The sequence below is a fragment of the Bos taurus genome, chromosome 19 (assembly GCF_002263795.3).
Source record: "Bos taurus isolate L1 Dominette 01449 registration number 42190680 breed Hereford chromosome 19, ARS-UCD2.0, whole genome shotgun sequence".
Classification (NCBI taxonomy): Eukaryota; Metazoa; Chordata; class Mammalia; order Artiodactyla; family Bovidae; genus Bos; species Bos taurus.
This window is the reverse complement of record NC_037346.1, coordinates 51,105,648-51,116,566: the sequence shown is the minus strand read 5'-3', so window position 1 is coordinate 51,116,566 and position 10,919 is coordinate 51,105,648. Positions and strand designations below refer to the sequence as shown.

The following is a 10,919-nucleotide window of genomic DNA, read 5'->3' as shown; positions in this document are numbered from 1 at the left end:
TCCGGAAACTAAGAGAAAATGTAAATACTGTAGCACAGACACCAGATCCCAAAACAGGCCTGGCCTGGCAGCCTGGCCAAGCCGTTGCCCAAAGTCCCCATCCCTTCGGATTTATGCACAAGTGTTTGGGATCCTTTTGAAAATTTGGGATCTTTTTGAGTTCCTTTGCAAAATCCAGCTTTTTCTAAAAAGGGTGCCCCTTTCTTGGGGCATTTCTGTTTTTCCCAGGATTTCTCCCATACTTCCAACTGCCTTTTCAGCACATCTCTACCACTGGCCCCATCCCAGGCTCCTTGGCAATATTGGGCTGGAAATCTCTGTAGCCAGCTGTTCACCCTCCCAACTGATGACCAAGCGCAGAGGCCTCCTGTGGTTCTAGCAGGCATTTTCCCTAGTTTCCAGGAGGCCGCGTTAGGTAAATAGCAGGGTTTGCTCTGGCAACTTTTGCCTCCGACAGAGAATCCCTGTGTGCTTAGGCTGGGCTGGACTTGTTATTCCTGGTGCCTGGTGGGTCCAGGGGCCAAGATTTGCTTCCCTGGTGCCCCTCACCCTTCTCCCTTGGGGTGGGGGCTGCAGTGGCTAAGCTGGGACAGCAGGACCTTTACTAGTCCCCATTACATGGGGCCTTTACTAGTGCAGGGGTCTCTGGCTCTGCCTCCCCTGAGATCCATGGGGCCCCGTCCAAAAGCGGCCCTGGGGACCCAGATTTCTCTGCCCCGCAGGCGCGCCTTCTGGCCAGCAGCGCACCCGCGCTTCCAGTTTGCTGGGAGGACAGTTTGTTGACTACCGCCTCCCAGGAGCCTGAGCCCTCACGCCCAGAATCCCCATCCTGTTCCGCCTCAGAGTAGCTGCCTGGGGGCTGTCTGGTCAGAGCTAGCCTAAGGCTGGGGGTTCGGGAGGGATGGGCAGGCGGGGCGGTTAGTCTCCGAATTGCCTGTAATCCGCAGGTTGTAATCCGTGGAGGTTTTCCGCTGCCTGCGCCGCGTGGGTAGGAAGCCGGGTGCAAGTTCCGGGCCGCGGCAGGGGCAGGGCGCTTATGGGAGGAAGGCCTCTAGGAGGGGTGGGCTGGCCGAGCGCCCAGGCTACTCGGGCCGTGACCTTTGCAGACATGCCTTAGGCGCCGGGGCCGCACCGCGGGCTGGCCGGCGCAGGATAAGGGAGGCCGCAGGTCCCTGAGAGGAACGAGGAAGGTCCACCTAGCAGGCTTCCTGCGGTCCGGCCAGTGGGGGGGTCCCACTGAGCGGCCTCCACTGGGGCGGCTCGCTGGAGCCCACCGCTTTAGCCTACCGAGCCGCGGCCGCTTTAAGGCTCGGGACCCACCCTCGGACTTGGGGGCGGGGTCTGCGAAACCCCGCCCGTTAGCTCCCGCCCCCGGGCCGCGCGGGTGCATTGGTTGTCGGCGGCGAGGGCGTCCGGCGAACCTTTGAACGCGCGGCGGGCGTCTACGAGGACCGGGCCGGGGTGGGGGCTGGAGCGGGGCCGGGCCAGCGTCTGGGTTTCACAGGCCGGGTCGGGGCCGGTACCTGCGCTCCTTGGCAGCGGCGGCGGCGGCGGCGGCGGCGCCCGGGCCATGGCGGATGAGGCGCGCGTGTCGCGCTGGTACTTCGGTGGGCTGGCGTCATGCGGGGCCGCCTGCTGCACGCACCCGCTGGACCTGCTCAAGGTGAGCACGGCTGTGGGGAGGGCCTCGGGCCGGGCTGTCGCCCCTGCCCGGAGGCTCTGCGTGGAACGGGCGGCAGAGATGCCCCTTGGCCCCCGCTCTGCTACCTGTGTGACCTTGGGCTGGTCTCCCTCCCAGCTCTCCTGAGGGTAGTTCTCAGTGAGCGCAGCTGTCGGCACCCCGGCAGGACCACGCGCTCCCTCTGCCTAGTGGGTGCCCACCAAACACACTGGTAGACGGAGGAGGGATGTGGCCGGCACCCCTGCTTTGGGCTGCTTCCTCCTGGGAGGTGGGTGAGCATCTGGAAGCCATGATCCCAGCCTGCGTGCAGGTCCTGCCCAATGAGGGTGATTGTTTCTTCCATCGAGAAGCGATCACACTCTTTCTACATTTTTTTTTTTTTAATGCCTATGGGGCAGAATAAGACAGAGTTTCCCTTGTCTCTGAGGCAGACCAGTTTTTTGCTCCTTTCTCACCACAAACAACAAAGAAAGGCCAGAAACTCAAAGCATATTTTGGCAAGTGGGCTCTGGGCCACAGTACCTGGGCTGTGGTCTTGGGGAGGCTGTTGGCAAGAGTGGTCACTTGGCCATCCCCTACCTTATTCCCACCCAGAGCAGCCTGAAACCCATGCTGGCCCCCTTGGAAGGATTGGCACCTGTGTCTTGGGCTGATCCAACCATCCCTCAAGCTTCGGTCTGGCCACCAGGAAAGGCAGGATTAGTAGACATTGGGGGTGGGGCTGAAACTGGCAGCCCCTCCAGCATTTCAGAGACCTGGGAGAGTCCTCTGTGGCTCCTGGTAGCCGCCAGGGCCTGTGACGTGGCCTGGCCCAGCAGGGCCAGGTATTAAGGTGCTTTGGGTCTGTAGGAAGAGGAAACCTTTCTCCTGCACACTTTGTTTTACTTTCTGCCCGTGCAGGTCCCTGTGCCCTCCCCCACCTCCCCCATCACAGGCCCTGGAGGGTCAGACTGACTGTCTGCCCGGGAGGTAGAAACAGCTTTCAAGGACTCTTGGAGCCTTCCCTGGCCCCAGGCCAGTCTTTCCCTTGTTCAAGGCTCCTTTGGGCGTCACTGCCCCTTGCCCTACCCCCAGGTGTTATTTTGCTGCAGCACACTTAGCGTGGGGGTGGGAGTCTGGGAGGTGGCTGGCCACAGGAATGTGGCCGCTCTCTGGCCCAGGGAGCACATGGCCTTGGGCTGGGCTGCAGCAGGCAGTGTGGGCAGCCATAGAGGCCTCCAGCAGAGGAGGCCCTGGCCAGAGTTTTTAATCTCTCGGCATTGTCTTTGGAAAAAAAAGTATCTTAAAGCTCCTTGATCTCTGCCTTTGCCCCACATCTTGGCTGAACCCTCACAGTGGCTTGCCTGCAGGGGTGCTGCTGCGTGGCCACCCTGCCCCCAGACTCTAGGTTCCCAGCTCACAGCCAAGAGAGACTAAGGCAGCAGAGTCAGTAACTTGCCCCAGCGTGTCCAGTCAGGACGTGTAGAACCTGAGAGTGTGATGGAAGAATGGACTCCGAAGTGCCCCTCCCCCTGGGTGCCCCACGGAACTCCACCCACCTCTCCTGAGTCTCCCCTGTTTCCTCAGGACATCTGAGTCCACTAATTCTGTCCCCCTTGGGAGGCTACCAAGTGGGGCTATGGAGTCTCCCAGTGTCCTCATCTAAAGGACCGGGCTGATGACTCCACCCCAGGGCAGCTGGAATTGCACTCCCTTATTGGCTGGCGTTGTCTCCTGTGAGGTGATGGCGTGGAACAGAGCTTGGCGCCAGACGCCCCAGCTGGTGCCTTAGGAGGCCTCAGTTTCCTGTCTTTCAGTACAGGCGCTGGTAGCACTTGCAGCAAAGGGCTTCAGAGCAGAGCTGGCCGGGGCGGGCTCCAGGCAGGGTGCGGCTCTGAGCGGTGGGACCCCTCCCCCACAGGTGCACCTGCAGACGCAGCAGGAGGTGAAGCTGCGCATGACGGGCATGGCGCTGCAGGTGGTGCGCTCTGACGGCGTCCTGGCGCTCTACAACGGGCTGAGCGCCTCCCTGTGCAGACAGGTACCTCTGGGGGGCCCTATCTCCCAGGGTAGTGGGTGGGTGGAGGCTCATGGCCAGCGATCCCTTAGGTCTTGATCCCAGAGCCCACTGTCAGCCCACGGAGGCAGAGGGGTCGCTGGCCTCCCTCCTGCACACCATAGGTGCCCTTTGGGCCTGGAAGTTACTCTCTCATTCTCAAGACTGCTTACAAGGACAGAACTACAAGACCTGGGGGACCAGCAACTGCCCGGGGTGGGCGCAGGGCGTGGCTTCTGCCTTGTCGGGCCAGCTGAGACCTCCACCTACAGATGGGAAAACTGAGGCTTGCAGGGACGTGATAGGGGATGAGGAGGGGTGGGGCCTGGACTCAGTCAGCCCCAGGTGTTTTAAACGGCTCAGCTGCTTGCTGGCTGCGTGGCCTCTGGAAGGTTCCTGGGTGTCCCTGTGGCCCACATGGTGATGTCCGTGCACCAGAGGGCCAAGGATGTGGGGGTGCCCAGCGCCATCCCTCCTGGACCCTCTGAGCTGGGCCCCTTCTCCCCAGATGACCTACTCCCTGACTCGGTTTGCCATCTATGAGACCGTGCGGGACCAGGTGACCAAGGGCAGTGAGGGCCCCCTGCCCTTCTACAAGAAGGTCTTGCTGGGCTCCATCAGCGGTGAGCAGCCGGGAGGGAGGGGGTGGTGCAGGTGAGGCAGGAGGCATTGCCAGTGGTCACGTGTTTGCTGTTGTGCCAGGTTGCATCGGCGGCTTTGTGGGGACCCCTGCGGACATGGTCAACGTCAGGTCAGTGCGGCCCTGAGGCCAGGGTCTTGCTGTCCCCCAGCGGGGCCAGGTTGGCTCACTAGGGTCTCAGTGTGTTTAGCCTAAAACGTGCCACTCAGATCTTGGGGTACGGGGCGCAGGAGGGTGGTGCTGAGCCTGTGGTGGGGCAGCCCCCGGTGGGGCCGGCTACTCACTCCCGCTAGGGCCTATGGGGTGTCTCTGAGTCCCCTAAAACCCTGTCCCCTTGAACTCTCTGCTTGTTTTCAGGATGCAGAATGACATGAAGCTGCCCCAGAATCAGCGCCGAAAGTGAGTCACATGGTGTGCCCAGGGGTTTGGGGGCCAGGGCTGAGAAGACCCCTGAGCAGCTCTGAGGAACCCAGTGGGGACTCCTACGGGCCACCACACCTGTGGGGTCACGTGGAGCAATGGGGCGGCTGGTGGATGTTGGAAGCATACATCGTGAGGGGGCTTCCAGCATCTCTGGGTCCTACCACTGTGGAGGACCCAGGGTTGGAGCCGGACTGGGAGGTGGGCAGGGCTGGTCACTCTTTGCTCCCTCTTGCACCTGCACATCTTTCACGGAGGGTAAGTTAGAAGCTTGTGCGGTCTTCTAAAGGGTTTGGGAGCTGGGAGGTGGTTTCTGTGATAAAAACATCATATTGTGTGAGATCTGAGACACCGTGGGTTCTGAGACCCTGTTTATGGACAGACACTGTAGTTAAACCCTGGGCGCCAGCATCAGCCAATTCAGGGAGAAGTGTGGCCCCAGGCGATCCCATTGTCCGCTCTCTGGCCGGAGCATAGGCCATGGGGAGGGCAGACTGAGTAGGTTGGGAAGGGGACCTGGCAGGGCGTCCCATCCTCCCGCCCTTGGTAACAGCCTACAGACATGACCAGCCTCGGAGCTGGCAGGCCCCCCAGCGAGGGGGTTTTCCTGTGGAACCTGGGGGATCTTTAGGCCCTGAGGTCCCCTGAGCAGTGAGACCACTCTGAGCTCTCAGAAAAGGCTGATGTCCTCTGGCCCTGTGATGCTTTGGGTTCCTCCTGGCCTGTGATGGGGGCATGGCTCTTCGCGGGGAGGACCTTCCCGTGGGAGCCTGTGGTCAGGGAGAGCCTCACTCTCTGTCGCTCGGCAGCTATGCCCACGCCCTGGACGGCCTGTACCGTGTGGCCCGAGAAGGTAAGACAGGAGGTGGAGGCCTGGGACAGCCTCCAGGCGCGACCCAGTAGCGGGCCTTGGGGGACACTAGGGGGGTGCTTCGGGCTGGGCACCCGACCTCTCCTCTTCCCCCGACAGAGGGTCTGAAGAAGCTGTTCTCAGGTGCAACCATGGCGTCCAGTCGAGGGATGTTGGTCACCGTGGGCCAGGTAGGATTTTGGCTTGGGGTGGCACTCTCAGGTAGCATCCGGGGCTCAGGGGCCCAGAAGGCAGCGGGCACTAACACACGTGGGGCTCAGGCAGGTCTGGGCCTCGTCTGTCCACCCCCGTATGACGTCTGTAGATGACCCACAAAGCAGGTACTTGGTCAGTCCAGTTGGTGTCGTTGCGGGCCCCATCTGCTTTCCCCTGAGCTGTCCCTCGTGTCCTGACCATCCCCATTTCCTAACAGCTGTCCTGCTATGATCAAGCCAAGCAGCTGGTCCTCAGCACGGGCTACTTGTCTGACAGCATCTTCACTCACTTTATCGCCAGCTTCATAGCGGTGAGTAGTGGGGGGGGGGTCCCTGACCAGCCTTGGCAGCTGGGGGCACCTGGGCGGAACAAGGGCTCAGAATGGTGGGAGGCTTTGGTGAGAGTGGTGGCTGCCCCTCTCGGGCTCTGCATTAGTGAGAGGAGCCCACGGATCCCCATAGCCCAGGCTAGGACTGTTCGTGTTGTCCCCATGGCCCTGGGGACACCTCCTGGGGGTCCAGACAGGCCTGCGGAAGGGAGGTAAGGGGTGCCCTCCTGGCTGACCCATTGGTGACAACTTGCCCTCCAGGGTGGATGTGCCACATTCCTGTGCCAGCCCCTGGATGTGCTGAAGACTCGGCTGATGAATGCCAAGGGCGAGTATCGGGTGAGTGGGCTTCCCACCCTGCTGCTGCCGGGTGAGCCGGTGTCCCTGGGCCGGGGTGCAGACAAAGCTGTGTCCCGCCCAGTTGCCCAGGCCGCCTGGGCCCCGAATGTATTTTTAAGTCAGGTTCTTTGACATGGTAAGAGAGGCAGCCTGGTCTTAGCAGGGTGGCAGGTCCAGCGCCTGGGGCCAAGCACCTGTCCGGGGCTCCCTCCATTACCCATGGTATCTTCTGTGTCTGTGGCAGCCGCCCAAGAACCATGGGTGCCTGGCGGGTCAGCCTGGCCCTGGTGTGCTTTTAAATTCTAGTTCTGCCTGGCTAATGGGCGAGGGCAGCCCTTGACCTTTGTGCCCACCAGCCCTACTCCCCATGTTAACCTTTGAACGTTCGGGCCTGCTGCTCTGTACACTGACGCCCACTATCAGTGTGACCAGCTACTGGCACTGGTGGTGGGGAGGGGGGATAAGGTGGTCGGGGTTCCTGCCTTTCGAGAAGTAGTTTTCCATTTTATTTCATTATTTGGTGTTTTTTTGCAGGGTGTTCTGCACTGCGCCATGGAGACAGCAAAGCTGGGGCCGCTGGCCTTTTACAAGGTTTGGGGCCGGGGGAGTGCAGGGAGTGTAGGGGAGGGGCTCTCCCTCCAGGGCTGTCTTCATGCTCCCCTTTCTCCTGCAGGGCCTCGTGCCTGCCGGTATCCGCCTCATGCCCCACACCGTGCTTACGTTCGTGTTTCTGGAACAGCTTCGCAAGCACTTTGGCATCAAAGTGCCGTCCTGATGTGGCGGTGGGAGCAGCTGGGTCACGCCCAGCCCCCTGCGCCAGTTTATTCCAGAGTGCCAGAGGGCTGGCAGCTGAGCCCTGCCCTGAGCCCAGCCCCTGCCCACTGTGTTCCAGCCCCCTCCTGCCGGGCCCAGGACCCCCACCCCAGCCTGCCTGGCCAGCCCAGTGACCGTTGTCCCCTCCGAGCTGCTGACTTCACCTCCACCTCCCGCTGCCACCACTGACTCTCCCTATGTGGTGTCCAGCAGCGCCCTGTGCACAGCAGTGACTCTCAGAGGGTGTAGGCCCCGGGTTGGGTGTTCTGTCCCCAGGTAGGCAGTTAACCCTGGAGTTGGGAGGGGTGGGCTGGCCAGACTTTTACAGTCTGGGGTCTCCAGTCCCTGAAGTCTCTTCCTTTCACGAAGCCCAGGACCCCCAGCAGCTCCCACTGAGGACCCGGGTGGTGGAGTGGGGGGTGTGAACCCCCAGCACCACCCATCGAATGGTGTGTACACTTGCACTTTCATCCCAGCAGAGGGACCATAGCTTTCATGATGTTCTTTAAGACAGCTGCGCCCCACAGCTGCCAGGTCAGGGCAGAATGAGTACCCAGGAGGAAGGGCCTGCGTGTGACCCTCAGGCACCCCACCCACCCCTCCTGGTCCAGCCCACCCCCACTGGCTTTAACAAGTGAAAGTGAAAGTCGCTCAGTCATGTCCAACTCTTTGCGACCCCACGGACTGTCCAGTCCATGGAATTCTCCAGGCCAGAATGCCGGAGTGGGTAACCGTTCCCTTCTCCAGGGGATCTTCCCAACCCAGGGATTGAACCAGGTCTTCTGCATTGCAGGCATATTCTTTACCAGCTGAGCCACCAGGGAAGCCCAGCTTTAAACAATTAGTTTCACCAAAACCTTTCAGCTCCAGGAGGCGGCTTCTGTCTTCGGGGCTGTGCAGCGACCCCTCCCGGCTCCCTGAGCAGGAGCGGCACGTCCACGGGGCTGACTGCACAGTGGTCACCTGCAAGGTCTCCAGGAGCCGGTCAGCCAAAATGCCCAAAGCAGCCTGCAGATGAGGCTGGGGGCTGCATCTGTCGGCCTCCCCCAGTCACGTGGGCACTGTGCCACTACCCCGCACCCCAGCAAGTGGCCAGCAGTCCCACATTGCCCTGCAGGGATGTTAATAAAGGACGGTGAAGTGCTGAGTCTGGTTCTGCATCCAGGCCCCTAACTAGTCTGCCTCGCGGTCAGGGCCTATGAGATCCTCCTTTGCACCTTCCAAAGAGGGCTCTAGGGTTTATGGAGGGGCAGGGTCCAAAGCAGGGGAGAAGCCACAGCTCTGACTGGATACACTGGGATGGCCTGTGGGCAGAGGGCTGGGGGAAGAGCGGGGCATGGGGCTGGTTGAGGGACTCATCAGTGTTGCGGTCCTGGATCCAGGTCACCGTGGACCCCCCACCCAGGGCTGCCCCTTCCAGCAGGCACCTGCCACTACAAGCCCCCGAGACAGTCCTGTGGCGGGCAGGGGGTGGTGCTGCAGCCTGGTCTCCCTGGAGGTGCCCCTTGAGTCAGAGCCCTGGCCTCTTGGATGCTGGCCTATCCAGCAAACCCAGACTGGACTGCCAGACGCAGGTTCTGTGGGCTCCAGACCCTCAGGCTGGGGCAGGAGCTGGTGTAAACACCACCAGTGACCTTTTGCTGTTCCAGGACAGGTGGAAGCTACCCTGGGGCCCCTGCTGCCCAGTTGAGAAAGAACAGATGTGCCCCAAGGCGGTTCAGACATCAGTGCCTCTGACCCTGTGCCATGAAGCAAGGAGACTTATGGAGCATTTCAAGCAGATAAAAAAATAAGTCATGGTTATGGTTGCATAGCTCTGTAACCCGAAAATTACTGAATTACAACAGAGCTGTTACTTAAACAACAAACCACCCACATGCCCACCCACCCGAGCCTCAGCAGTGAGTTTTCACCAGGCCTGTGTTCTCCAAGCCCTACAGACCCTTTCCCACCACTGGATTATTTGGAAGCAAATCCCAGATGTCCTGTCATTTATAGATAAATACTTAACAAACCTCTGAAAACGGTCTTTTACAAGTTCTAACATAACTGCAATAATAATTCATTGTACATAAAATGGCCCATGTTACCATCATCAAATTTCCTGGGTTACCACGTGCATGTCATTAAGTAGTTCGTTTTGTTTGAATCAAGTCCAGCTGAGATCTACTCACATCTCTATGGCGCATGTCCCCTCCTCGTCCTCTCCGCGAGATAAGCTGGGTCCTGCATCCAGTTGCTTCTCCTGTCCAATTTGGCCCCTTTGTGAATTTCCTAAAACTGGCAGAGAGACCTGGATTAGAGTCACATTTTTGGGTGACGGTGCTGGGTGTAGAGTGCAGTTTCTGCTGCAGTGTTTGAGCACGAAGCAGCCATGGGTCTGGAAGAACACGTGGCTGTGGGCCAGACTTCCTAAGCCCCAGGCAGGCAGGCAGGCATGGAGCACCCAGAGCCTCACAGAAAGCCCAGTCTGGTGCCCCGGCACCCAGGCTGGAGTCCCACTGAGGTGGTTGGAACCCAGAGCCCAGGAAGTAAAGCAGGAGGGGTGGGTGCACATGACTCTGGTCACGGAGCAGGCTGCCACTTCTCTCAGACCCCTGGCAAGTTGAAAACAGCAAATCTCAGAAATGTTGGCCACACAGGGCCACATTCTCTGCCCCTAAAGCTGCTTTGATTTGAAGCATTGGGATCCTCTTTACTTGCCTGCAAGAGTGCCCAGGCAGCCTGGGAAGATGGCATTTCACCAGCCTCCTCCCAGCCCAGCCAGCTTACATGGCGCTTCCTGGACCAGTGTCAGGGGATGAAGGGCCCCATGTGGTTTGGGGAGGGTACTGTAGGGCGGGGTGCAAAGGGTAGTGAAGGGTTGCAGTGTTTACTGGTGGGCCGCGGGGGAGGGCTTCAGGCACAGTACCTGCCCTCCTGCCCTGCAGGGGCCCAGCTTCCTGGATGGGGGCAAGAGGGGAAAAACGAGGCAGGCAGGGGAAAGCAGGAAAATCGGGGCAAGTCAGGGCTGAGGAGGCCCTTCCCCAGGGAGTTCTCCACCTGTGTTGGCTCAGAACCAGCCTGAGAAGGCGAGCAAAACAGAGGAGCAGCCCCACCTGTGGGTCACCTGATTCCGGGTAAGGAAGTGATGGATTTCACACTGGCAGGGAAGCAAGCTCAGCATTTCATGATTCAATCTCCACCTTTCTTCCTTAAAGACAATAGTTCACAACAAGTTACACAACAGGAGTCCATTGTCAAGAAGTTTGAGCAAGGGTGCCAAGACCAAGCAGCAGGGAAAGACGCCTTTTCAACAACGACATCCACACGAAGAGTGAGCGTGGGAGCGTGCCTCCCACACACAGGCAGACGTTCCTCAAAACGGACCACAGAGCTGGAGCTATAAAATGTGTAGATATGAACGAAGACCACGCAAAATGAGAACAAGCGGAGCTGTGTGCTCGGTCGGCTTGCTCTAGCGGGAGGCAGCCCCCTCACTTGCGTGCTGGCCGAACCTCAAAGACAGGCAGAGGAGGGGGTGGCTTCATCACGAGACGGGGGCTCAGGTGCACCCCAAGTGGGAGCTGTGGGCTTGGGGAAGCTGTAGGGGGCCGA

The 10,919-nt window shown here is 60.0% G+C and overlaps 1 protein-coding gene across 2 annotated transcripts; it reads left to right on the top strand.

The window, feature by feature from the left end:
- Positions 1 to 1,386: 1,386 nt before the first annotated feature.
- On the top strand, positions 1,387 to 8,469 carry SLC25A10 (solute carrier family 25 member 10). Of its 2 annotated transcripts, none has more exons than XM_003587470.6 (11): positions 1,387 to 1,663; positions 3,582 to 3,701; positions 4,225 to 4,339; positions 4,419 to 4,467; positions 4,714 to 4,755; positions 5,586 to 5,629; positions 5,747 to 5,817; positions 6,060 to 6,152; positions 6,432 to 6,509; positions 7,044 to 7,100; positions 7,183 to 8,469. In XM_003587470.6, exons 1-11 carry the CDS (start codon positions 1,571 to 1,573, stop codon positions 7,282 to 7,284), a joined length of 864 nt encoding a protein of 287 aa, XP_003587518.1. In that variant the 5' UTR covers positions 1,387 to 1,570; the 3' UTR covers positions 7,285 to 8,469. The 2 variants fall into 2 exon arrangements, with proteins under 2 accessions (XP_003587518.1, XP_059734593.1); XM_059878610.1 differs by lacking the exon at positions 1,387 to 1,663 and adding an exon at positions 2,034 to 3,488.
- Positions 8,470 to 10,919: the final 2,450 nt, after the last annotated feature.